This window comes from Pavona decussata, unplaced genomic scaffold, assembly GCF_977016875.1.
Source record: "Pavona decussata unplaced genomic scaffold, jaPavDecu1.1 SCAFFOLD_40, whole genome shotgun sequence".
Taxonomy (NCBI): Eukaryota; Metazoa; Cnidaria; class Anthozoa; order Scleractinia; family Agariciidae; genus Pavona; species Pavona decussata.
Window position 1 is genome coordinate 2,435,331 of NW_028145462.1, and position 27,983 is coordinate 2,463,313.

Below are 27,983 nucleotides of genomic sequence, written 5' to 3' on the forward strand. Positions count from 1 at the left end.
ACCTGGCCTTGGTCTTTGTAACCAAGCTAAGATGGCGGACGGCGAGCAATGATCATTTGCGCGAAGGACTGCTCTTTTTCAATAATTTTCTAAACGTAGATAGCACGATTTTTGCTATGCAAAGATTCAACAGATACTGGAGGCTTTTAAAGGACAGCAAAAGGTGTATTTTAAGTGCAAGATGCAGTAGTAGAGCCACTTCTGGACCGTATGGCGGCATACATCGTGTTTCGACCCTGCAGTCTGTGACTTGTACGACAAGGGGGCGTTTTCCAACAGTTTTCCAGTGTTTTAATTTAGCGCAAGAGAGCAGATTTAAAAGGATAAGAAGATCTGTTCCCGATGAGTTATGGGCTATTCTCATACTTGGTAAGATAAGAAAGGTTTCATTGTAAGCTGTGATAAGGCTTATAATGATTTCTGTAAAACTTTGGGCAAGATTTCCGTACAGCCCTATACATTAATTATGCATACATTTTGCAACTCAAACTCTATTCATGCTCGTTCTTTGTGTACGAATGGTTATGTTTGGTATGACAGTGATGCATGTATATGTATGGACTGTGCGGAAATCCTTCCAAGATTTCCCCACCTTATACATGAATTATGACTGTATACATTTTCTGACTCAAACTCTATTCATGCATGCTGTTTGTGGAAGAGGGTTAGTATGACAGTAGTGCATGTATAATTAATGTAAAAGTCTGTGTGGAAATCTTTCCAAACTTTGTACTTTGGGAAATACTACAGGGCTGTATAGTCAGTCTTGTACCTAGAGTCCTGAGGCTCTTTGGCCAGTGGGGTGGTCTCCAGGAGAGACTCTGGGGAAATGAAAAACAAACAAATTTTTTCATTAGCTGCCCTACAATGGCTCTGTCTTTCACTTGCATTGTTTCACCACAGAAATCCTGCAGCGAAAAAATTCCAGTCACCCCAGAGTCTCTTCTGGTGACCAATCGCTGGCCAAAAAGCCTGAGGAGTCTGGTTACCAGATTGTACGATGGGATGAGAGGGTGAGTGAGGTAGGGGGTGGAATTGGGCAGTGCAAACTGGAGAGTGCAAGTGCAAGTGTGAATCATCTACTGGTTTTTCTTCTTGTGGAAAGGTTTCAATAAAATCCCATACTTCTACAAGAAAGCCTTCCAACTAGTCCCATAGAAAGCACATGATGATATTGGTTGGTTATTGATATTGGGGCCAAGGAGGCAATGAGCACACTATCTGCCATCCATGATAGCACAAACACATTTGACTTTCATTTCCCTTTGTCTTGGAATATGGTAAGGAATACTGCACAAAGGAAAATAGTTGTTAAACTGGTTTGAAAGAAAATTAAACGAAAATTTTTTTAAACCACAACAACCTTTAAGTTGTACATGTACTCAAGGGACCGGATGAAGTGATGAAAAACTAATTCTTTCATGATTTATTGATTTAGTTTTAGACTTAGACTTAGACTTAGACTTAGTTTTAATTATAATCTAGCTATTAGTAATTGATAGACCTAAAAATGTTAATTTTTGTGTCTTTGGTGGGGTTTTTTTATTCACTATGTAACACTTGACATGTATCTTTATCAGTGAAATAAAGATTATTATAATTATTATTATTATTATTATTTATTTATTTATTTATTTCACCTTATGATACGTTGTTTTTTCAAATAGGAATTGGAGGGGTATGTGTGTTCATTGCTACAGAATATAACAAAATGATGTATGGCAAAAATAAACCCCCAGAACTTGAATACAAGCTGAAGATGGCAAAGGTACAGAAACAATACAAACTATGAACTCTCCTTACTATAAATGTTTGACTGTTGGTTGCATTGATCAATGGTTCTACATGTATGCCAAGTCAGTAACTCTTAGTGGTAAATTAAGGACGGTGCCTACTTTTGTTACTGCGCATATTTTCTGCACATCTTGAGATACTCGGGTTTCCTATGGGTGGTGCCTACTAATACAGGGATATTTTTGTGTGGTTTAAAACTATTTGGAGAAAGCAGAAGTTAGCAAGTGCTCTTGGTATTTGAAAACAAAATTGGGGGTAACCATGCATTTTTCAGAGATAAAAAAGCTTCAATTTGATAAAAAATGCCTTACATTACTTTGTACTTAAGCACTTTTTAGAATATTATTGTTTCTTAATTATCTCTAAAAAATGCGCGGTTGACCCCTAATTTTCTTTTTGGATTCCAATAGCCTATACTAAGATCTGCTTTTCCCACATAGCAATAAACTGAGCAAAAATACCTTTGTATCAGGAGGCACCATCCTTAATGGGAACTCGTCCCCAGTTTCCATTTGACCTCCGGAGTGGGTATTTCACCATTGCAACACCATACACCAATCAAATAGAGTTAAAAAGCGCTTATGTCTCAAAATTAACTCTGTTTTTGTTAAATTCCTTTATTATAGAAAAAAGATATTGATGGAAACAAGGAGCAGTCCATCACTTTATTGAAAGAAGTTCTAAAAATGATACATGACTTCTTTGAGAGGACAAACAACAGTAAACCTGAGGAACATGAACAAGTAACAAAGGATAGAATCAGAATGCAGAAATATTTGAGATATGTACTGGATCAGGTCAGACAGATATTATTTATTTTTTCATAATATGGTTACTGCCTACATTTGCTTTTAAATTTCCTGAGCACTGCCATCATGGTTGTATTGCCACTATCGTGTCTTAAATGTGTAAATTCAGAGATATGTCCAGAAATGCATGCTAATGAGATACATGAACTGTACTATAGACATCACAAGGTGTCCCCTACCCTAAATTCTTCTGTCAAACAAGTAATTCTGCCAAGCATGAAGTCATATGAAAATGACAAAAAGGTCTGTCTTATATAATTAGCACCCAAATTCAGGGTTACGTGCATTCTGGACATAATGATATTACATTCATTTGTTGGAAAAAATTGGATATTTGACTGCTTTCAAGAATTTAGTAGCAACTTGTTTTAACAGATTTTAAGAGCACTTACAGACTTTAGCCACAGAGTAAAACACAAGTCAGAAATGTGTTAGTGTACAACATACATTGTTACAAAGTATTATATGAACTGTGGAATATTATAGCACAGAAGGTGAAAAATTATTACACTCCAGACTGGGGTATGATTATCTACATTCTCAAGCTTTGAGTTGATTACCATCTTGCGTGTAACACTGACGATGATAATAAACAACATTATAGCAAAGAATTGCACTTGATACAGTATATTAAATTTGAATGGAAGTACTTGCTTTTATAATTCATGGCATTGGCATATTTTAAAGACAGAATCATGTTGTAAAGCTTAATAAACATTTCCACAGGAAAGTACTGCTTAATACCTTATTTGAGTTTTTGCTATATTTTCTACCTGCAGTTGGCAAATCTCTCATTCGAGCTTCAAAAATGGAGTGAGGTAATGTGAAAAAAACTAATTATTTGAAAATTATAATATTTATAAATGAAGGGGTGCTTGGAAAAAAGCCCTAAGTGACTTCTGATGAATTGCTAGATTCTCCTTCCAAATTTCCTTGTATTCGCTTGTGAAATGAAAGGAGAACTTGACTTTACATAATAAGTCACTAAGGGCCTTATTTCACGCACCCCTTCAAATTTTGATTATTTTGTCTGATATGCTATCAGACACTTTCCCCTTACATAATAATTTCTGTTGGATTATTAGTGGCTAAGAGTCAAACTTTAGTTGTAAACCATAGTTGTTAAAATATAATTAATGAAGACAGGGCCATGACTTTCAATTCTATCAAATATTTAATTTTTTCAATTCTGTTTTGTCTTAATTTAGGCTGAGCACTATTTCCGCCTGCTTCTGAGAGACCTTCTATCAGCAGAAACTCCTAAAGTAAGTACAGTTAGGGCTCTGTATACATCAATATGATTTGTTGATTTGTCTCTAAAGAAACTGTGGTGCTGTGTTCAGTGGGGAGTGGAAATGAATGTTTGGTTTTATCAAGAGTTGATAACTTAAGGTGACATTTCTGCCATTAGCCCTTCGTCAGAGCGAATCCTGGCTATGATGAAGGGCTAACACACAAAATGTCAGCACTTGAATTTCTTTATGGTTGCAAAGTTACCTTTTCAACTCTTGTTAACAAAATCAAACATAAGTACAGTTAAAACTTGCCTGTAACAGCACACACCTTTTCTGGTTTTGTCATAAAAATGGCAATGTTGCCCATAATCATAGGTTTATTGCACAGGAAGCACAAACCAGCGGAAAAAACATTGGCAGGAGCAACGTTTCCTGAAAGAATTCAAGGCCACATGTAAAAACTCCAGTGGATCTGAGCTAAAACAGCAAAACGTGATCTGAAATGCACTTAGGTCGGTTCTGCTCCCAGCCTTTCAGTTTTCCTAGTTGCATCATTTCTTGAATATCAGACTGAGATAAATGTCCGGCATTCTAATATTTGTGAGACACTGGGTTAGCTATTTGATTTATAATTAAGGTTGAGGTGGCTTTATCAGAGGTACAGTTGAACCTCTCCACAACGGCCACCTTGGGGTCAGAAGAAAGTGGCCGTTGTGGAGAGGTGGCCGTTATGGGGAGGTAAGGGTGTAATATGACACCGTTTCTCCGGGAAGGGCAACATGTTTATTGTGCCAAGTTCATGCTTACTGTAGCCTATAATGGCAATCCAGTCTTAAATAATATATACAGATAAAATACACAATAAAACGTAAATAATGTTTCGAATCAAAATGTTAACAAGATGAAACGAGCAAGGTTCGCAACATATTAGCTGTATTATTGTAGGCAATTTATGCTTACTGCAGCATATAAATGGAACACAATCAAAATACGTATATCATTAAAATGGATACAGAAACGTAATGTTCCAAAGACAAATGTCGATTACTGCATCAACTTATAAAAAAAGGGTTTTTACAAAAAAAGAGCTGTACTGGCCTTTGTCGAGAGGTTATTTTGGCAGTTGGGGACGCACTTTAGTGACGGTTGCCGTTGTAGAGAGGTGGCCGTTGTAGAGAGGTTTAAACAAGAGCTAATGTATGGACTGTCCGCCGGGACAAAAAAAAGTGGCCGTTGTAGAGAGGTGGCTGTTGTGGAGAGGTGAATGTAGTGGAGGTTCGACTGTACTGTAATTGATATTTTCTGTTCTTTTTTTTTTCTTTTACGCTTAGGATGATGACGGTGTAGTTGAAGTGTCTCTCAAGCTCTCCATAGCATGTGCCCACCAAGACAAGTAAGCTATAATTGAAGAGTGTAAATAACAATTTGGCCTTGGAATCCAAATTTCTCTGAATTTGCTCAAATTTGGCATGCACCCAGACTGGCTTCTGTGTCAGAAACATAGTTACATTTTTGATTTGAGGGCTCGGACTTTCCCAACATGCATAAGACTGAACCAGTTGTTTAGTGATGCTTGAAATATTTTCCTTTTTTTCTGTGTTTAAAGCTGAACAAAAGTTGTAACGCGATAACACTTCTGTGCACCAAAGTAGAGCGTTTTGGAATTCAAAAGTCAAATCATTGCTTAGGCCAGGTGGAACATTCAATTAAATCAGATAAATTAAAATGACTCTTCAAACTTAACTAAGTTCACTTTTTCCAAATGTCACCCTACTAGCTGTGTATATAGTGGTAAACAGCTTCAGTTTTGTTAAACAGGGCCCAGTTGTTCGAAAGCCGATTAACGCTAATCCACGATTAAAAGTTAACCAAGGTTTTCAGTTCATCTCGCTGATTAAAATTGATTTTGAAAGCTAACTTTAAGATAAAACAATGGTAAAGAAACACCTAAGTCAAAACTGAGGGTCAAAAATATTTCGGAAGAATCTTTACTTTTTAATAATTAAACTTGAATCAGAGTTCATGTTAACCCAGGATTAGCTTAATCGTGCTTTGAACAACTGGGCCCTGGATGTAATGCTGTTTGAATCCTGCAGGCATCACTAATTAATACAGAGCTTTGTTTGAGGTTAGGGACAGATCTTAAATTAACCCGTTCTTTTACACATCAATATGCTTGCAGAATTTTACCAAAATTAATTGCATGCATATTCATATTTTTAATTAACAGGGATACACATAAGTGTCCCCAAAATGTTTACCTTAAAAATGGAAAACTACAACTGTTTGACTTAGCAATGAATCTTATTCTCTTTTTTAATTACTCATAGACATGATCTTGCAGTTCAAGGATTTCAATGGGCAACTAATTCAGTACAAAAGAAGGTTGACGATTCTCCAGATGCTACAGAAAACAGGTTAAGGATTGTATTTAATTAGACCCAAGTGTGACCCTACTGTGATATTACTTGCTTACCTTCTTGGCATGGTGTTCAATTTGCTATTCTCTGAATGTTTTTAGCAAGGCACTGTTAGGCGTGTGCCTAGAGGCATGGGGAACATACCTACTGTCACAAGACAAGCCTGTTGAAGCTGCAAGGCTGCTGGCAAGAGCTCTGAAAGTCTCTAAAGAGGTGCTTGGGGAGGATCACGAACAGGTACATTTCTATGCTTATATAATAGGTGAATAGACACGTTTGTTTGCTAAAAGGCCTTTTTATCTTTGATTGTGGGTGCTTTGAAAAGCTAATGTTTTTTAGCATGCTAAGTAAAGTCGGTCATTCAGTGAGTCAGTTGGTCCTTCAGTCAGTCAATCAACAAGCCAGTCGGCTATTCAGCCAACCAACCAGCCAGTCAGTCAATCAGTCAGTCAGTTAGTTTTGAGTTGGTCAGTCAGTCAGTCAGTCAGTCAGTCATTCAGTTGGTTAGTCTGTTAATGAATTGGTCAGTCAGTCAGTCAGTCAGTCAGTTGGTTAGTCTGTTAGACAGTTGGTCAATCAGTCATTCAGTCAATTGGTCAGTCAGTCAGTCAGTCAGTCAGTCAGTTAGTCCATCAGTCAGTCAGTCAGTCAGTCAGTCAGCCAGCCAGCCAGCCAGCCAGTCAGTCAGTCAGTCAGTCAGTCAGTCAGTCAGCCCGTCATTCAGACGGTCAGTCATCTTCAATGATAGTAGTGATGATTTTAATTTTCTAGTGCATGTCCGCTATTTTAATTCATAATTTGTCCCCAATTAGTGCTAATTGCGCCAGAACGTACTCGACGCGTTAATGAAGTTTCTTAGATTCTTTCTAACTTGTTGGATTTCAGACAACAGTGATTCTTAATAACCTAGCCAAAGCTTTTGCAGAGAGTGGAAACTATCAACAGGCAGAAGAGATGGCAAGAGAAGCTGTGCGAATTGCTGAACAAACTCAGAACACTCATTTGTCACGCTTTATGGCCAACCTGGGAACCATTCTCAATCTGGAAGGTATTCTAAGACCGGGTGCAAACGTCAAACTTTACCTGTGCCAAACATAATGTAAATGAGCAAAAGCTATCTGTTTGTTAATTTTCAATAGGTTCGGCACATGTACAGTTCCACGTTTGAACCGGGCTGAAGCGAGTTCCCCATAAAATGATTCGCTAGTCAAATGCTCTCAGTTCGGAGTTCAAATGAAGACTGGGGACAAGTTTTTAAATGTTCATTCATTCAGAAATTGGAGTCCATCACAAGAAAGATCGCATGAAAATTAGTTAGTTTACTAAGTTTCAGTTTCTGTCGTTAGATTGTAACCATGTAGAAGGCTTTCAAAAATCGGAAAAAATGAGAGACTTTGTATGGATTTGGCGGACGCCATCCCAGAATTAGAGACATTTGTTTGTTGTTTGGGCGACCTTTGACAGGTCACAGCCTGGTCACTACGCAATGAAACATAACCAAAGTTGGTAAACTTGGTAATTTTTATGTGATCTTTCTGGCGATGGGGTTCATCTTTTCATATGACGCAGTTTGAGCAATGTGTAAACGAAGCCCAGTCTCTTTATGAACTTCGGAACGGGCAATTAAGCGGTGAAACTGACTCGCTTGTGAATGTGAGCATAGAATAACTCTACTCTTGTGTTATAAATTCTAGTACATTTCTTGACCACCCCTACAAAACAATAATCGTGAAATAACCAAATGTAAAGTTTTAAGGAGACCATGGGCTTACGGCGGTGATTTTTTTTTTTTTTTTTTCGGAACTATAAACGCGGTTGCTGCTAATCTGGATTCTGGAAAATTTGGCTATAATGTACAAGTATGATCACAGAGAAGACATGGAGCTAATTTAACAAAACATTTGCACTTGTAGCCAACAAACTTTGCCCTTTTAATTACACACAGCATGCAGAACATGATCTCAACAAACTTTTTTGGAGTCTTTCTTTGATTCCGAAAACAGAACAGAACATGAATACCGTCTATTCCGTGTCACACAGTGTTCTTGTTCCGCAATGCTCCCGAAAGAATGCGCCCTTGGTAACACAAGGCCTAAGACTTGTTTGTTCTTTTTCAATTTTCAGGAAATGTTTCTAAAGCAAAGGAAGCTCTCAAGAAGGCGCTGAAGCTAGCGGACGAGGCGAAAGACGAAGAAACTAAAGAAATGATTAATAACAGTTTGACTGAGATGGACGGGTAGAAAAGAGAGACAAGGACATTCGCGCACTGTCGTTTGAACACTACTATCTCTCAACGCGTTCTCATTGACCCTCGTCTCCCGCTCAAGGCCGGCCTCTGCACGGCAAACCTGAGGCGCCTACAGTGAAGGTTTCAAATGCGCATTCACAATACAAGTTGGCTCGTGAGAACAATGGAACAAAAGATAGTAAACATGTTGTTTCTCGAGTAGGCCTCTTTTACTGACTGTAAAATACATCTTTGTGATTTGATCACCAGGCTTAAAAATATACCATTACATTTCTTACATTGCGTTTGGTCACCTGGACTTAGTTTAATGGCCTGCAATTTTGGATAAAACTTTTGAGAATCTTTTTCGGACCTAAAAATCGCACTGCTGCATTCATAGTTCGACCATTCTTTGTGGTTTGTACACGGTCAAGGCCAAAAATGTTTTTAAAACAAAAACAAATAACGAAGACGTTTTTCAGGCTTCATAACCATTGCCTTTTATTAACTGTGGTATAGTTATGAGCGGTACGTAATTCTGGTAACTCGAGCAGTCGGCCAGCCGTACTGTGTCTCGTCACGCAACGCTCCTCAGGAGAGTTGCGTGACGAGACACAGAACGGTTGCGAGGGAGACTGCCAGTAAGCACGAATCGCTTCTGGTTAACGGGTGACCAAGTTTTTCTGCCAGAAAATTTAGTACGGTAATACATGTAGAATACAACAGGGGAAAAGTTCTACGTTTTGTTTAATAATTTTCTACCGTAGTTATTTTGCTTTAAAATGACACTGTTAAGCTCGTTTTTAACCAGCTGTTTATTTGCTTTTTACAACCTATTTATGGTCCTAACATTGCACGTGTTAAACGAACAGTAACGACAAAAACAAAGCAAGAGAAAAAATTCCGCGGGAACGGACTAGATAAGGAGAATTTCTTTCCTCCTGCCAAAGATGAAAGTTATATTATTCAAGAATACAGCAAGCTTGATCATGGTCATAGTCATTGATTTCATCGACAGAATAAAACGACCTTAACGAAATTTATACAAGATTGGAGGTTTGAATCCAGGAACTTTTTCTAAATGATTATTTTACAAAAGCAATAGCGCGCCCCGCATTCATTATATCGTGCTTCATAAGGCGCTTCAACAAAAAGTGTGTTCAATGCATCAATAGCTTTAACATTAACATGTCTTGCAGAAAGTCGTTAGATGTGGTCATCTTTCTGAGATCTCACTTCCTAGTTTCAAAGGCTGTACCTGTAGTTAAGAAAATGAGCAAACAAAATTAAATTTGAGAATGATTTATTATTCAAAGTGACACAGGCATACTCGGAAAAAAGGAAATCCGAGTGCTCCTATCAGGAGTCGAACCCAAAACCTTCCAATTATCAGTTCGGATGCTTAATTAATCTTAATTAATCTTTTTGTTAACTAGAGTTTCCGGGAAAGTTGTAGAACAAACAAGAATTTGCTCCCCTCAAAGCATCATTTCACGCAACTGTTTCGTTGTGATGAGTTAATTAAAGGGTTATAAGGAACCTATTGCATTTTGTGATCGTGCAATTTTCAATTGCATTGAGTGTCTAAAGTAATTCACGTTTCTTTTCGTTTTGCCTTTTTTTTACGCAGTGATTGGTTGGCAAAATTAGCGCCACGGTCTCGACCAATGAAAAACAAAACCAAAACCAACCTGACTCGCTTCCATGCGTTTTCCCGCGCTTGGCACCGCGCCGGTTACAGGTATATTTGCTTCACGTTCTGATTGGTTCACGGCCCCTTTTATGTCTCTTTTGATTGGTCAAAGTAAATACTTTAGTTTAGGCTTGACGACACTCAGTTGAACCCCCCTCCCCCTCGTAAAGCGATACAGACAACTCTCGCCTTGCGGACACCTCGCTATTACGGACACCCCGATAATACGAACACCATTTCAATCCCCGGCAGAAATAAACTACAGACGATTGACTGAGATAATTCCCGCAATTACGGACTCTCGCTATTTAGGGCACTAACTTGCAGTCCCGAAGGTGTCCGTAATAAAGGGAGTTGGTGAATTAGGATGAAAAGACGATTGGTAAACTGTTACCTGATGTAACTGGGAAACAGAAATCCCACTCGCGTTTTTCGATTCCTTCTCGTCCATTCTGATCACATGACTGTAAGAAGCCGTAAATACAAGGCTCGAACTCGAGCACGTCTTTAAAGACTCGCTCTATCTCGTCTTTCTCGAGTACATCGTTCTTGTTCTTGTCAACGTAATCATATTCCCACTAAATGAACAAAAAAAAGCATTTAATAAGAACACATTTCCCCTCTTTTGTCCCTGTGGTTGATTTTTTGTGAGGCGTGAAAAGGCATCCCTGAGTTTGTGTATTACGATATGGTGAAAGGAAACAAGCATGCTTTAACCTTACCCCCCCCCCCCCCCCCCTCCCCTCTTTCGACTTTGACTCGACCATTTCAACGTCGTAGAGCTGTTTTCAATTGAATGTCGAAAGTAATTTCGCGTTTGCTTTGGTTTTGCATTGTGATTAGTTAACAAAACTCGGGCCACTTTCTCAACCAATGGAAATCTAAACCAAAAACAATCTTGTTCTTAACTGCACGCGTTTTCCCGCGCTTGGCGCCGGTTACATGTATTTGCTTCGAATTCTGATTGGCGCGTTGTGTTGTTTACATCTGTTGGGGTTGGCCAGAGTTTGATTTTACGACACTCAGTTGGAAACCGCTCTATATAGGCTACTACACAATCATGTGACGAATGCACAGCAAGATCACTTTATACGGATCACAAACTCGTTCCCAAGGTCTCTTTTCTGGGAACGAGGTTGCAAGTGGGCACCAGTTGACTTGCCTCAAAATAACAGCTATGACATGATGCTTAACGTACGGCAAGTGAGATGACAGATGCTTTGTGGCATAGGAGTATCAAGGAGTATGTGGACTCATGTTCGCCTTGGGGGTTGGGGTGGGGGGGGGGAAGAGTGAGTTAAGGATGGGGGTGGGGGATGGGAGAAGAATAAACAGTGAAAAATGCTTACCGAAAGGACCTCTTTTCTTTCATTTTCAGTAAGGGCGTCAGCCCTAGCTGAGACGTCCAGGTCGTAGGCAGGGTCGATTGAGTGCCGATGGGCGATCATGATCCACTCTAAGTAACGGCTCGGAAACTGCAGGATTTGGACGCCTTTGCAAACGTTTTTGTCTGCAAGAGAAGTATGAACAACGCATTAAATCGAGAAAACTCTATTATGAGACACAGCATATTAAGATAACAAGCCCCTGCAAGTTAGAACGTCGAAATCAATTTTACGTTTGCTTCGATTTTGCTTTACTAAGCCATGATTGGTTAAGAAAAACATTCGCTCGACTTTCTCGACCAATGAAAGCAAAACCATTCGTGACTTGCTCGCACGCGTATTCCCGCGCTTGACGTAGCTTGAGTTCTGATTGGTTCATTACGTTTTTGATGTTTGCTGTGATTGGCTAGGATGATTACTCTGGCCAAATTGGTTTTAAGAGCATTCTGAAGGATCGACAGCCTGGACTAAGGAAAAACTAGAAGGAAATAAGGGATTTTAGTATTTACCAAACCATTCGACAGTGTTTTCTGCGCTCTTATTCACCCAAACTCTTAAAAGCATTTGGTTTTCACATCACGGCATTGTCCTAGAGTGTTTTCCATTTGTCAGAGCTGGCCAGACAGACTGGTTGGTGCGCAAATGGAGTGTGAATCAGTCCTTCAGTTATTGGAAGGACTGATTCAGTCGAATTGTTTTAAATGGCACATTCTGAGAGTAGTGTGTGCCATTTTGAAGCAATTAACAAAAGTAGCATGTTAACTGCCGTCCAAACTGGTGCATTCCGTTTTTTCACTAATTTACCAGAAATGAATGAATGAACGAACGAACGAACGAACAAACGAACGAACGAACGAACGGACGGACGGACGGACGGACGGACGAACGAATGAATGAATGAATGAATGAATGAATGAATGAATGAATGAATGAATGAATGAGTGAGTGAGTGAGTGAGTGAATGAGTGAGTGAGTGAGTGAGTGAGTGAGTGAGTGAGTGAACGAACGAACGAACGAACGAACGAACGAACTTTATTTAAGTGTCTGAGTAATTAGTTTGCTAGCTAATTGTGGACACTAAAAGAACATTCAAAATAAAATTGTTTTTTAAATCTAGAGTATTATGCTAGGATAGGTCTAAAATTTGCAATTGTCTCGTATCTAAAATATTTTCATTTCAAACATTATAAGCAAGTCATTAAAAGTGAGTAATTACGGCTGAACATCCTGCAAACAGGTCATACGAAAAAGGGAATGATCACCAATTGATTTTAAGCAAATTCTCTTAACTAATTCCAAGAGAAATATGGAAAAACAGTAAGGAGAGTGTACATTTTGAAACGGGGGCTTCAACCACTCACTATCGGATGGGCAGCTTCCCTGGTTCTTTACTTTCATGGTCAGGTCGTGAGCACACCCGAACCGATGCATCTCACAGCGACTGTTGAACTGAGTGTTGTAGTAACTGCAGACGGGCTCCGTCACTTCCTCGGGACAGCTGGTTGGACATTCACAAGTGGTGTAGTTATCGCCACTTTCGTCCGTGTGAAGAACACACATGCGGCCTCTCGGGCATACAACCCCCTTGCACTTGTCATCCTGGCCGTGGACCACCTTGATAGAAAAGAAAAATTGACGCATGTTTGGTTTTATAGAAAAAAACGTTGGTCCACAATATGTATGGACGCGTGTGAAAAAGACTCGCGTGACGGGAGAGGCGTTAGCTTCAAGAAATTATCACCTACCCCAGGACGGGACTCCGGAGACGGGGGCTACTTTCCTATATGAGCTATGCAGGTATGTGCGGCACCAAAGTGTATGCCTTTTTGAGCCATTTTGGTCTGAAATAGGGTATAGATTTTAACCATTTTGGCCATAGAGTTTGAAAACGGGTATGGACTCTAGAAACCAGGTCTGAAAACGGGTATGAATTTTAGATGTGTAGAAGCAAGATATAACGTACTATGCGAAAATATGGTTCACCGGCGAGGATTTGCACTTCGGTCTCATGCATTCAAGGTAGACGTGATAATCGCTTCACCACAGGCGAACCGACTGTAGAAGCGGGCGAAATAGCCAAGGTCATATTCATTGCTGTCTGTTTCACGTTATAAACTTTAGAGGCCAGATCTGTAAACGTCTATTGAAAAATTATATATTTAGGTCTAAAATAGGGTCAGAGTTTGGAGAAATGAGCCGAACACCCCCACCAAAAATTCCGAGGACATACATATTACATACATTTTATTTGAACACGGTAAAAACATCAGTTACAAAACAGATTTTAAAAATAAAACTGATAATCATGTTTGCCATGTGGATGTATGAGCAGGATATTTACAAATCTATCTCGCAGTGTCACTACAAATGAATAAAGAAAAAACATATTTGTTTCAATGGAATCGTCAGAATGATGGTTGACTTTTGTTAACAATAACACGGCTGCCAGTGCGCAGAAACTACTATTATGTTTGGCTGCGGATGGCTAGGATGGATGTAGATTGCAACTTGAAAAAATTGGTTCTTTCTGTGCATTTTAGAGAAGTCGCTACCTGATTATAGTTTGTTCTTCCTACGAGAAAAACCTTAATTCTTTCTTCCTGGTGTTATAAGAGCAATGTCATGTTACAAAACAGGTTCTTTGTCAAATAATTGAGCAGTTTTGACCAAAATACAGCAAAATCGCCGTGACAGTGCCCCTTTAAATTTCCGTTAAAAGACGTTAGCTGGAAGGCAATTACACAAACGAGGTCTTCCTCGCAGTGCAAGCCTCTGTCGGTCCAACACGCTCCCATGCCACCAAGAAACTGACCACCTTCGTGTATGTTTTTCTCGACCAGAGGAGGATTGGAGCTTTTCTCACGCGTGATGTTCGCGTCTCGCGTTTGCACATCTGTCTGCACATCCGTCTTCCCTTCTTATTTCTGCGCCTGTTTGTTCGCCAAGTAAGCCGCATTGTTCATGCTGAGAGCAGCACTTCATTAAAAAGCAAGAAGATTATCACACCCGTCTGTGACAACAGACAAATGAAAAGACCACCTTCAAGGTCATTCAGTATTTCCAAAATAAAACCACAACGGTTTAAGACGTACAAATCGCCTTAGGGAAATCAAATAATTTCAGCATGCCCCATACAATTTATAATTGCGCGTAAGCTTTCTGAGTTTGAATCAATCTAAATCGGGAAAACCGATGAAGTATGCGAGACAGCGGTACCCTTTGTGTTTTCACCCCACCTTAATTGACGCAGTTTCGCGGCAAAATTAGGAGATGTATAAAACAGCCAACCCTTTTTAAAAGAGGATCAAGGAAGTGTTTAGAAAGTGATCGCGCCAGGAGGGTGATTAATAGACAGGCAGTCTTTCCTGTGCTTTCGTTAATTGTTTTTAAATCAGAACGGAGAGGAAATTTCTACAATTACTTTGTCAAACTGAATGCTGTTGTTGTAGGAAATGTATGCCTCATGAGGCAGAGGCCTTTCACCAGCACCCTTTCATATCTTCCCTACCCCACCCCGGAAATAAAGAAAATTCATGACACGAGTTTTCAGTAACGCCCTTTTTGATTCACTTTAGAAGTGGCTGTCAGTGATAGTATGGGGGAGGGGTGGGAGCGATAGAGGGCTCTGCTTTAGGTAAGCGACAACATAAGCTGCCACAAGAGAAAATAAGGGGACAATTTTTTAACAAATGACCTACGGCACTGACAGCAACGAAATATTGCTGACTCTGGTTTAACGAGCTGTTTCGTTTGATAAGTACAAACTTGATAAGGGAGTTTGAAAAAGATTACATTGGGATCATCTCTTTCTTACATTAATTTTAATTTAGCATTCGCTTTCCCGTAAGGGTGTGAGCAACAAAATACCTAAAGGAAATGCTCTTGAGATATGACTAAAATCCTGCGTACAATTTTTAATCTGGGGCTCACGGATTTTGAAAATTTTGAATGTTTTAGTCAAACACTCATTTTTTTCTTTAACAAGAACGTCTAATCCTCCGGCTGAGGCTGAAACGAAAGTGGATGTTCTTAGCTTTTTTATGTTTTGGTCCTGAAATGTTCTCAAGTTTTTCCTTAAGTTACCTGGTGTAGAATTTCAGAAAACCGATATGATATGAACGTGACCAGGAAATGTGTCAAATTTACCCTGCGAAATTCCTTGCGAAGGTGTTTTTAGCTGGATCCAAATGAATAAAAATGCTTTTATAATTATCTTTTAGACTCAGGTTGGGTACGTTCTTAGCATGTTCTTAACATCTGGATGAATTTCAGCCTCAATGTTCTTTCAAAGAAGGTTCTTGTATTAAAAAAGAGTGTATAATAAGGCGTTATGAGGATAAACTTCGCCGGGTACATATAGCAGATGTTTTCTGACCACACAAATACCAGCATTTATCTGCTGCTATTGTCCTGTGTCTGTTGCTAGTTTGATTTAATAAACAGATGGGGTCACAGAAAAGCGCGCATTTCATGACGTTCAAATATTCTACGCGGGAATGATTGCACCTGCAACTTTTCAGTAAATGCCCTGTCCCGAAGGCATTTGCTAAATATAGGTCATATTAGAAGAAAACAATTGCTTCGCCATTGGGAAAATGCAGTTCACTGAAACACAGCGGGAAACTTGCGACCTCGCTTGTGACAAGAGTAACAGAGATTAAATTAAATATCGCGATTAATAATGGGTTTATTAATTTTGAGAGTCTTAAATATTTTCCCTCGCTACAACATCAGCTACTTCTGTTGACAAACATTACCCTCTCTGACAACTGGAAAATACATGTCGCCATTCCCGATATAACGAACGTTTTCTGGTGTTTTTGGTGTGGGTATTGTGTAGCAGCAGGAAGCGAGCAGCGAAAGGTGACACGCGGACACGCGCGTTCAACGCGTATGAACGGTATGAATCTCGAGAGCTCTGCGCCGAAGAGGCGTGGCCAGAAATGGCTTATGGCCAGGGTAATCATGGAAATCTAAACATTTATAAAAACATTTACATTCCAAGTTCCAAGTGAGTGGCATTTTATGTGTTGTCCGCTTGTTTCAGTTTTGTTTAGACTAGACAGAAGAAAATTATGACTGCGACGACGGTAGCCGAACCCGGTCGAGTACATGTTTGATCGGAAAAATTGTAACCGGTTTCCTGGTTTAAAAGCAGTTGTACAGTTTAAAAATTTAAAAGAGTTCTCAATATGGGAACTATAGTCACAAAAAGTTTGTTCCAAGAGGAGCCGTCTTGTCTGGAGTAGGGGGGTTATCGAAGACACCACCTATCTCTTGAACATTACCGACAAAATTTTACTGGCTTTAAAATTTGACAATGACGATATGAAGTCGTCGAAACGTCATGCTGTTTTACTATCGTTAATTTTCTTGTTGAAATGTTTCTCTACATCGTTTTTTATCAGAAGTTTAAAATTTGAGTTGTAAACAAAAATATTCAGCTAGTAAGAATCAGCATTGCTAGATTAACAAGAAATGTGAGGTTTGAATCTCACTGTCATTTATACTGCTGGATAGAGGGGTGGCTATGCAATAAAGACACTATCTTTTGAGGTTGAGGAAAGGGGGGGGGGGTGGGGATTGGGTGTGTAGGCAAAGACAAGGATCTATTTTGCGGTTTGGTGGGTCATGTTTGAGTATACTAGTTTTGACCACTTCGCTAAGAGCAAAAATAAAAGGCATTCATGGCTTAAACGTCTGTCACTATTCATTTCATATTAGTTTTATGGTATGGTTCCGTCCACGGCAGCTTGAATTCTTGAAAGGTCGGGTGCGAAAAGTTAATGTTTACTGAGGCACTGAAAGAAATGAAACGTGTTCTTATATAAACACAAGTAGCCTGTTTGAACTTTCAGGCATTCAGCTACGCGTGGTGGGAATGGATACGAAGAAAATTGGACGCCTACTTTCAGTCGAGACGTCAATTTGTTCAAACTTGAGTGATGTTATTAAATAATTTGAAAAACTTATGGTCCACTTAAGTTGCAGCTGACTAGATTGACGCTTATTTACTGATATTCTGTGATATTCCTTGCCCTATTTTGAGATAACAACACGTAGCTATTAGTGTAGCTAGAGAACAGAATTCGGCATCAATAAACCGGTTGCTACATAAATTGGGGGAGAGAAATATTGGTTGCGACCGGGACCTCACCTCGGTTTACCAAATTGTCATCAGAGAATATCCCGATCTTTGTGCTTAGCCGCGTTAATCGATGGTTCACAAGTGTTCCAGACACAAATGCGTATTTCAATCCTCAGCTCTTACAAGTTCTTACCTTACAGACACTTGACAAGCACAGCAACGCTAAGACACGGAGAAATCCCTGCATTTTGCCGGTACTAAGTTGCTCGTCACCGCCTACTGTTCACTGAATTCGTACGAAGTGATTGTAAACCGAACCGGACTCGTGTTGAGATAATTTTCTAACGCCCGTTCGCACAAGGAGGCGTTGACCAATTTGTGTAATATGAGCGGGTGAGAAGTTTTTAAACATTCCTTACGGAAACCCAGTCCGGTGAGCCATTTTACAAACTCTTAAAAAAACGACGTTATCTGATCACAGAACGTGATAACCTTAGCTTTTAACAGCATTTCCGTGAGATAGTTGGTTCCCTTGCATAGCTGTCGTGTTAAAGCAATATGTTTTTTCGACAGCGAGTTGATAAGCGCTGTGGTTTGACCCGAACTGCCTTGCTGTAGAAGTTTTATTGCTGTATTTTGACTATTTTGGCCTTAATTCCTTTATCTCTCTCTCTTACGCTCAAAATCCTCTACTCCATAGAAGTCTATGCTTGGCACGCACGCTTCAATCTTCCAGGACTTTCTGGATGTGAACGGATTTAGTTGAATCACACAACGGCAAATCCCCAGAAAATATGTCTTCAGTCGGCCAATGCAACCGGCTTTTCAACATGATGATAATTGTTTTAACTTAGGTACAACGTATTTATCTCTAGACACTCACAGTCACTTCTATGAATTGAGACTGTCTAAGCACTAAGCACATTTTCCCATACCGATCATCTACAGATAACCTACAATAAACTGGACTCCTTTCTTTTCAAAACACGGCTTTCAAACTGCAACAGGAAATTTGGCGCCAGAGCGCGGGAAGATGAGTCACGTCTACAATCTTTCTCGGTGGTAAAATCGATCAAACAAGAGAGAAGACAGACGATTGACAAATTTGGCTAGAAACAAGAAGAAATCATTCAACAAGTTCAAAAAGGTTTTACAATGAACTCGACAAAACAATTTTGAACAGTTGTTTGTTATTATATTCATTTTGTTAGAAAATAAACCAAGGTTGAGAGTGCAACTTAGATCCGCCGCTTTCAATTAAAAGCATATCCGGAAGGAAAACCTTCCCAAACGAAACAGGCTTTTTACAAATCAAAAACCTTCCTCAGCTTTGGATGAGTAGAGCTTACGAAATTCGGCATGAGCGATTCGTGAATGAGTGCATCTCGAAGTTCAATTCTAGGTTTTGAAATTTAGTCTGTGTCGGGATGAAATGCTTTCAGCGCGATCGATGTTTAACTGTTTCGCTTCATTGATATGGGATATTTGGTGCTATTCCTGGCAGTATAATTGAGTTGTCGCTCGATCTCACGGTTCGTTCCGTATTTTTTCTCCTTATTTTCCACGATTTTTCTTCCACCGTTTAATCTGAAGAGGTCTCCGTGGTGACGAAAGACGAATACTTTAATGCAGTCAGGGCTGTTGAGTGTTCTAACCTTTGAATATCGGTGACCGAAATTCCATGCGCAATTCTAATGTGATCACTCAATTCATCAAAGCTAATTCAGTAGTATACGGAATAGGGTTGTTTGGGGGTCGTTTACTTTTGAGCCTGTATGTGTTTTAGCTTGCAGTAGTCAATAAACGGTAAAAGCTCTTGACGACTATACACCATGTGTGTACTTCAGCTTACTCAGTTCATGTTGTGTCACCCTTGTGTAGTTCAGTTAGTGACGCTGTACAAGATAGTTCCAAACTTGTGAGTTTATTAAATACTTTTGGATAAAATTCTGTCATCTGACCATTCAAATGAACGCGATGGAGCAATATTTTCCTTCGGGGCTATTTGTTTTGCTGCACTCCAGTCTTGTGGATGAAAACTTTGAATCCAATGCAAGTTAAAATGCAAACCAGTTCTTTCCTGTGGGCTGACTGTTGATCATGTTGTACTTGTAAGATGATTCTTAATTTAGAGTCCGGTAATAATGAAAGGGCTTTTCCGTGAAGTTGTTTACTCTATAATTATTTTCCTAGTGCCAGATTGTTTCCATTTTTTTTATCTCGGCATTCTTGAGTGAGTGAGTGATGAGGTGACAAGATACATTTCCACTTTTCCGCCTCAAACCCGCCTTGATTTTAATCAAAATACCACATTTTTTTTTCTCCCATTGATTGAGAGCAGAGCGTACCTACCCAAATTCTGCTCTCTTGAGGCGCTTTAGCATTTTGGACCCCAAAGAAGTCTATTTTTATGCAGTGAGGGAGTAATTTAATAGTTCCTGAAGAAACCGTATTAAATGCTGCGTCGCTGGGGAGTGGAAACGAATATTTGCGAGGGGCTAGCGCCCCGGGGAGGGGAAGTGATAGGAAGTGATAACTCGTTAAAATGGTCTCAAATCAAAACAAAATAGCAAACAGACAATAGGCATACACCTTAAAGGCAAGGTATATCATTTCTATTAAGAACTTTCCAGTATTTGTACCTCCTAAACAAGATCGTAAATATTCCTATACAAACTCCGAGGCGGACTCTTGTTTGCGCCGTGACCGCCTTTACGCAAGATGATCATCGCTCACATCTTGAACTTGGGGCACCTGTGGTGTAACCTGAGTATCAGGCCTTCCTAAGAGGAGGGGGGAGGGTTAATGCAAGTGCTCATTTTCCCCCGCGAGACACACGCGAAAACCCCACCGTGCAAGCATGTGGACCAGCATGCAAGGCACGCGCGATACTTTCTCGCGAGATTTGCGCTCTCCTTTGCGCATGCGCTGTCCACTGCAAGAAAGAAACAACCAGAAGTCTCAGTTCGAACGCAATGCTCCCAACCTCGGAAAATTTACGTTTCATCTCTACTCAAAGAAGCCAATGCGCTTAACTGAGTTGTAAAAGGCTTTCAAGCGTCACGTTTTTTGGGGTTACGTTGGTACGTTAATTATTTTAGCCACCTTTTTTAATTTTAGAAGCGGAAAGGCAGGCAGGCCCTATGGAAAGGAGACGGACGGCATCGAGTAAAAGCAGGAGCTCCTGGTGAAGGTTTTTAGTCTTGAAAAAAGTGTCAGAGTAAACCGGAGAGTAAACTGGATTTCCTTTTTTTCGAAATGCTATTTATTTCGCTGCTATAACAAACAGCTTGCCGACTAGATCCGCGCAAATTTATTGGTCTGTTTTGTTGTTAGACCTTTTTAGAGCTCTTATCATTTACAAGGATATGTTTATCCGTGTGAAGTTTATTCATCACGGCCCTTTTCTTCCGTTTTATCAATTTACAAGTATGTGTTTATTTCTTCTTTAACACTTTATTGTCACAAATGTAGCCTGCGTAGCAAGGACTAGCAAGCGTTTCCGGAAATTGGGGAAAGGGCGTGTTTTTTTTTGTTTTGTTTTGTTTAATAATAATAATAACAATCTTTTAATAGGATGCTCCATCACAAGAGTGGTTTACATAGAGGTTTTGTGTTTTCGGTGTCGTTCCAATAGACCCTTCTCCAAAATGGCGGCAACAGATTTGAATGAGTTAAAATTGAACTAAATGAAAAAACTGAGTGATTAAAACACTGGCAAGTTCTTCTTGATTTATTTTTGCCAGTTTGAATTATTCGCATAAATTGGTGCATGAAGATCGACTGTAATTTTACAGCTGGTGATTGAGCACGTGAACGGTTGTGGACTTGTGGCATACAAAATATGATCACGTGTTGAAGTAATTTGGTTGCTAAGTAACGCTTACGCATGCCCTAAACAAAACCTGATTATGGTGCTTTTTCTTTTCAATTTTCTTTTCCGATTTTGGTTTTGTCCTGTTATGCTCATTTTTCGTTTGCTCCGTTTACATTTGCAGCTGATTAAACGGAATGTAGACTGAACTAAGTAAATTTAAAGAAAAGAAATATCAAGCAATTTTATTCCTAACAAGTTTAATGTCACAAATACTAGCCAATGACTGTCAACTGTTAAGCTTTTGTTTAATGCATTAAAATGAAAATTAAGAGGTGGATTTGCTTTTACAAAGCAAAAACGAAAACCTCACAATTTTAATTCATTAAAAGTTACATTCTGTGTGCATCCCTGGACTGTAGAATGGTGCACTGTTTTTGCTGTCTCGAATTTTTGGAACTATCTGATAGCCAATCTTGCTTGGATTTTTCTTGTGGTTGGCTTAACACTTCTCAACCTTCTGTCGACTTCCTTCGTCAAAGTAGCTCGTTTCTTTCGATGACAAAGTTGATAACTGTAGATAGTTTTCCCCTTCTACTCGCTGAGCTATAACAATTTTAGATGAATACAGTTTTTTATCTTACGTCCGTTAAAAAAGACAAAACTCACAAAGTACATTTGAAAAAGCGTGATATTTCAGCTTTATATTTTACCATGCTTCAATAAAAGCATTAAACAGTAAGACATTATTGTAAGAATTTACTCGATCAATAAAAAAGTCCCCTCAGTGTGTCCTTTACTGCTTGTCTCACTTCTCTGATCTTCCAACAGTAAAGAACTGGGTTCAATGACGAGTTAAGGAAAACCAAAGTATATGAAAAAAAACTAGCGACGATAATGTCTGACGTCACTCCTCCCTGAAGGAACAAAACCTTCACGATAGCAAATGGTAGATAACAAACAACTAACGCTAACTGCACCCAAAGCGCGCTGGACACTGTTCTTTTGTAACGCGCTATGTTCAATTGAACTGTTTGGCTTGGTTGTCCCTGATCAACGTTACATTGTGCGTGAATCTGGTTATGACGGAGAGTAAGGAAAATTTTCGTGTAAGAAAAGATTGACGTGACTTCACAAAGTGCTACAATAATGCAGTCAAACAGCGAGTGTATACGTTCATTCCAAAGTAAACTGATTGTCGCTCCGGCAGTGGAAAGAACCCAAGAAACAAGTACAATTCGATACAGTCGCTTTAAAGTTACAACTTGTCTGTACCTGAGTCCTAATAACAGGGCGAGAAGTCTGTCCACGCTTATTGCAGTCAGTGTAAGCAAAGATACACCACATAAAATAAGGGCTGTGATTGTGAAAATAACAAATGCGTAGCGGCAAAAATTCCATCGGTCTTTCAGTGAAGATATAAGAGAAATAATAAAGAGAGGCTCCACAATCAGACCAACACAAAGATCAGTTGTCGCTAAGTTGCGGAACAAGAGTTTGGACGGCGCATGAAGTGAAGTCTCCTTGTGAAGGGCAACGAGGATCAGAGTATTCCCCAGAAATGCGGTAGTGGCCACAATACCATTAAGTGCTAAAAGGACTATAAAATGGTTGTGGACTTCTTTGGTGAATTCTGTTGAACACGCCAGCTTTTCGATTGAGGTTTGCTTTCGATCTCCAGTTATGTTCGTAAAGGCCATGTTACTCCCGAGCAAAACGAGCTAACCTGTATCGTCGCTCTGCCTAAGTCTTTATAGAGACTGAGCCTATTAAACTTTAATCTGTCTTATGAATTTTTGTTAGTATGTAGCACCTGGTTTTTCGGAAAGGAAGCTAAGTAGAAATTTGAAAAATAAGGAAAAGATAATTGAAAATGTATTAATTCTAAAAAAACACAGTTCAGTAGCAAAATCTATTTCTTGTAAGTCCGTATACCACGGAACTATAAGGTACCTAACGCCAGAAGAGTATTCTTTCATTGTAGCTATGTTTCTATAACAGTAAACGGTAATTAACAGGAAGATGCGAGAAGATGACACAACAGGAGAATTGTTTAAACCATATTATCACTGTTAAATAATGAAAGAGGAAGTTCCAATTTGCAGTTCAGCGAATAATGTTTTATCAACTGTCGCACCTGTGCAAGCTAATTTCAAATTGTGCTCCCAAGGAATAAACTACTAACCTTTCTTTTTTATCATAGTATGGTTATCAGAGATACACAAACATGAAATAAGAGAACACAAAATTTGTATGCATTCGACATAGAAGATGAAAGTTAAAACTTTCTGATGATGTAAACAATTTGATGACAACAGAAAAGCACAATTGACTGGCACATAAACAGTCACCTTGCTTTTGATCTTTGCGTCTTCAAATTGCCATTCTCTAACATTTAATTAAGTATGACGGCAAATGCCGACTCAATAACATATTATGCAAATGTCATTTGACTGATAAACGTTTTTAAATATTGCAAGTATTAAGGGTCGAAATATGACAGTGTTCTGAGCGAGCTCCCTCTACCGTTAAGATATTTACCTCCACGAAAGCTTAACGGAAACGTCCAATGTGCAGTTATCACATTTTTTAAATTTACATATGTAGACTCTTGTTTCTTGCTGGTTAATATTATTACAAAACTGAAAGTTTCTGTTCATACAGGTTGAGTCTAGCTGCTTTTTCTTTAAAATTTTTTTTGGGTTGTGTTTTTGTTAAACTCGGTTTCATTTCTTGTATCTTAATTCATTTTCGGGAATGTCACTCTGACTTATCTTTTCGGCTCACTTTGTTTACATTTGCCGTACATCAACCTATTACTTAAAACCACGAGGCGCAGCCGAGTGGTTTTAGACCCGATAAAACAGGAGCTGTGAGTTTTTTTGAACGGCTTCAAAAAGATTCCTGGAAAAGCGTGTGTCAAGAGAGTTCATAACAATTATACTTTTGTGAACGTTGGAAAGACAAGGGAACGAATCAAATTAACGGAAACGAGTATAACACAAGGGTTATCGAGAAGGAAGTAGCACTCGAGGTTTGCTTGAGAGCTTAGTGTTGTACTCAGGTGAACAATGCTAAACCAACTTAACTTGCGGGCAAATGCTAGCCAATTTACAATAGATCGAAGATACACAAAACTACAACCAAACAAGGCTAAGGAGTGAATTACTTGCCCGTAAATACAGGATTTATCCTGAAGGGAACTTGTAGGCGTTTACCCTCCTACATGACCAGAATTAGGTAAAGGAGAGGCGTAGCTGAGGATGTGAAAGGAAACTAAAAGATTAGGAAAATAACTAACTGATGACTGAACACACCGTAAACTGTCGCTTATAAGCCCTGGGCTTATACAACTTCGTAGGGGTTTTTAGATGGGCTTATAAACGGAGGGTCTTATATCCGAGGGGGCTTATAACCTGAATAAAAAACCGTTTCGAAACGAGAACTACAGCAGTGTTGATCAAAGTACGTCTTTCATTTACTGGTTTTTAATTAAGCTTTAAAATGTCAATACAACACCAACGAAAGTAAAGGGGGAGGGGGGACGCTTATAAGCGGCAGTTTACGGTATGACTGAGTAAAAATGATTAAAAATAATAGAATAATGCTAAGTTATAAGATTACAGAAATGCATTCAACTGGCCAAGAAACAGCTGTTTTGACCAGTTCTTCCAAACTCCTGGTAAGGAGAGCACTCCAATGGGGGGGTGGGGGGGGGGGGGTACTCCCCTGTATTTGGATAAGCTATAGAGTTATGTGCGGCGCAAAAGGTATAGTTTCTGAGCCATTTTACATTTTACGTTGTACTCTGAGTTCAATTGTCTTCAAAACTCATTAATAATCCATAAGCCCATTGACCTATCAAATGGTCGATGAAACATCATGGCAGTGGTTTTAAAATCCGATAAAACCTTCTCCTAACCTTATTAGTATATGGTGTTTAATGTTTTTCTCGTATACTAATTTCCAACGTTCAAAAAAGCATCATTGTTGTGAACTCTCTTGACACACGCTTTTCCAGGAATATTTTTGAAGCCGTTCAAAAAACTCGCAGCACGTGTTTTATCGGGTCTAAAACCACTCGATAAAACACTGCTGCTCGTGTTTTAAGCACTACTTAACCATTCAAATATGATTTGCTGCATAGCGCGAAATGTTGTACAGGGTATCCCGGAGTTGAAATTATGTGCTTAACTTACATACTCTTAAATTGAAAGAAATGATAGAAAATCTGAGCGATCTGCATACATGTTTAATCACATTTAAATAAATAACCTCTTATATAAAGATAGATATACATGTACAACCATAGTAATATAAACAAATATATGATAAGTAATATGACATATTTTGTACCACGAATGTTTGGAAATTTAGAGAGAAGATAAAGAGAGAGAGAAGATAAAGAGATTCGAGGGCTGACGTTTCGAATGTCAGCCCTTCGTCAGAGCGAATCAAGGTAACGTGGAAAATAAGAAGTAGCTCAGTGGTAGATCATCCGAACTAGTAATCGGAAGGTCTTAGGTTCGACTCCCGATGGGAGAACTCGAATTTTTTTCGAGTATGCCTGCGTCATTTACTGAATAATACATCATTCTCATTTATTCACCAGGCTTAACATATTCCATCACAATATTTCCATTACACATATGCCTCACATGACATTCCAATCCTAGCAGTATGCAGGATGTTTGTCCCATGAACCTAGTTTAATGGCCTTAGCTCCCACGAGTCTCCTTTAGCTCTGTGGTAGAGCATCCGAACCAGTAATCGGAAGGTATTAGGTTCGCCGGACTCCTGATACGAGCACTCGGATTTTTTTTTTCCCGAGTATGCTTGTATCATTTACTGATGAAATACATCATTCTCATTTATTCACCAGGCTTAACATATTCCATCACAATATTTCCATTACACATATGCCTCACATGACATTCCAATCCTAGCAGTATGCAGGATGTTTGTCCCATGAACCTAGTTTAATGGCCTTAGCTCCCACGAGTCTCCTTTAGCTCTGTGGTAGAGCATCCGAACCAGTAATCGGAAGGTATTAGGTTCGCCGGACTCCTGATAGGAGCACTCGGATTTTTTTTTCCCGAGTATGCTTGTATCATTTACTGATGAAATACATCATTCTCATTTATTCACCAGGCTTAACATATTCCATCACAATATTTCCATTACACATATGCCTCACACGACATTCCAATCCTAGCAGTATGCAGGATGTTTGTCCCATGAACTTAGTTTAATGGCCTTAGCTCCCACGAGTCTCCTGTGGCTCTGTGGTAGATTATCCGAACTAGTAATCGGAAGGTCTTAGGTTCGACTCCTGGTAGGAGCACTCGGATTTTTTTCCGAGTATGCCTGTGTCACTTACTGATTAATACATCATTTTCAAGAATAAATTTGTTGAATGCTTTCCACGTTACCATGTTCCCATCTCTGACCAAGGGCTAACGCTCAAAACGTCAGCACTCGAATCTCTCTATGGTGGCTAAATTACCTTGTCAACATTCGTTTTCACTTCCCAGCGACGCAGCACCACAGTTTCTTTACAAACTATTCCCTATTAGTACAAATCTACTAGCTTTCTATCACGAATGCTGTTCTCTTATTGGCTGCGCTACTCTCTATCTATTCTGTTTTAGTATAAATCTACTAGCGTTCTATTACGAATGCCGTTCTCTGATTGGCTACGCTACCGTTATCTATTCTGTGATAGATAGTGAGTAGCGGTGGTCAACAAGATTCAGCCCGCTTCTTCGCGTTTTCGAAGTGTCTGTAAGGAGGATTTGGATAATTTACTTGTTTTGTTTAGAACGACTAGTAGATTTTTACTAAAACAATTAGATTATTCGCTCTCGATTTCTATGTGTGATAGCTGATTCGGGCTTCGCCCTCATCAGCTATCACGCGATAGAAATCTCGAGCTCATAATCTAATTGTTAAGTAGATAGCGAGTAGAAGGTAACTCCGAAGAACATCCTGCAGTACTCAATATTTGAGTCAAATATTACGTTTCTCTAAATCTATCTCCTGGTTGTTGACTCAAATATTGAGTACTGCAGGATGTTCTTCGGAGTTACTTTCGTACTTTATGGCTTACATTTGTCGGCTGGAAATGATTTCTAGTGAGTAGAGTGAGTAGCCAAACAGTTGCGTGTGGTGTGACCTCTTTATATCATTAGACACTGACTATTCAATGAAATCGTGAGCCTGTCTTGTTAAGTTTTGAACGACTGGTAGATTTATACTGAAATAATTAGATTATTCGTTCTCGATTTCTAGGCGTGATAGTTGATTCGGGCTTTACCCTCATCAACTATCACGCGATAGAAATTTCGAGCTCATAATTTAATTGCTAAATATATTTCTTTTAGTTCCATCTTCTAATTAACAATTAGATTATGAGCTCGAGATTTCTATCGCGTGATAGTTGATGAGGGCGAAGCCCGAATCAACTATCACGCATAGAAATCGAGAGCGAATAATCTAATTGTTTTAGTATAAATCTA

The 27,983-nt window shown here is 39.2% G+C and overlaps 2 protein-coding genes and 1 long non-coding RNA gene across 3 annotated transcripts in view; 1 reads left to right on the plus strand and 2 right to left on the minus strand.

The window, feature by feature from the left end:
• The window catches only part of LOC146483171 (uncharacterized), a 221,800-nt gene that overhangs the window by 72,633 nt on the left and 121,184 nt on the right, over positions 1–27,983 (minus strand). The window lies entirely within an intron of this gene.
• On the plus strand, positions 2–8,783 carry LOC146483175 (tetratricopeptide repeat protein 19, mitochondrial-like). The gene is made up of 10 exons (XM_085106438.1): positions 2–369; positions 1,668–1,768; positions 2,421–2,591; positions 3,383–3,421; positions 3,812–3,868; positions 5,170–5,231; positions 6,169–6,255; positions 6,360–6,495; positions 7,144–7,306; positions 8,383–8,783. Exons 1-10 carry the CDS (start codon positions 117–119, stop codon positions 8,496–8,498), a joined length of 1,185 nt encoding a protein of 394 aa, XP_084962564.1. The 5' UTR covers positions 2–116; the 3' UTR covers positions 8,499–8,783.
• Positions 9,283–18,032, minus strand: LOC146483176 (testican-1-like). Its single transcript, XM_085106440.1, has 5 exons — positions 17,845–18,032; positions 12,925–13,177; positions 11,528–11,688; positions 10,573–10,756; positions 9,283–9,743 (listed from the first exon to the last, which is right to left on the minus strand). The coding sequence occupies exons 1-5, from the start codon at positions 17,896–17,898 to the stop codon at positions 9,718–9,720; spliced, it is 678 nt and encodes a 225-aa protein (XP_084962566.1). The 5' UTR covers positions 17,899–18,032; the 3' UTR covers positions 9,283–9,717.

What these genes read in the sequence shown, in the direction of transcription:
- LOC146483176 (XM_085106440.1), bottom strand. Translation starts at nt 17,898, where the DNA reads ATGCAGGGATTTCTCCGTGTCTTAGCGTTGCTGTGCTTGTCAAGTGTC. An exon ending in GCTTGTCAAGTGTCTGTAAG is followed by an intron (nt 13,178 to 17,844) that starts GTAAGAACTTGT and finishes TTTTCTATCAAG; the next exon opens with GTGGTCCACGGCCAGGATGA. An exon ending in GGGAAGCTGCCCATCCGATA is followed by an intron (nt 11,689 to 12,924) that starts GTGAGTGGTTGA and finishes CTTCTCTTGCAG; the next exon opens with ACAAAAACGTTTGCAAAGGC.
- LOC146483175 (XM_085106438.1), top strand. Translation starts at nt 117, where the DNA reads ATGCAAAGATTCAACAGATACTGGAGGCTTTTAAAGGACAGCAAAAGG. An exon ending in TGAGATATGTACTGGATCAG is followed by an intron (nt 2,592 to 3,382) that starts GTCAGACAGATA and finishes TTCTACCTGCAG; the next exon opens with TTGGCAAATCTCTCATTCGA. An exon ending in GCATGTGCCCACCAAGACAA is followed by an intron (nt 5,232 to 6,168) that starts GTAAGCTATAAT and finishes AATTACTCATAG; the next exon opens with ACATGATCTTGCAGTTCAAG.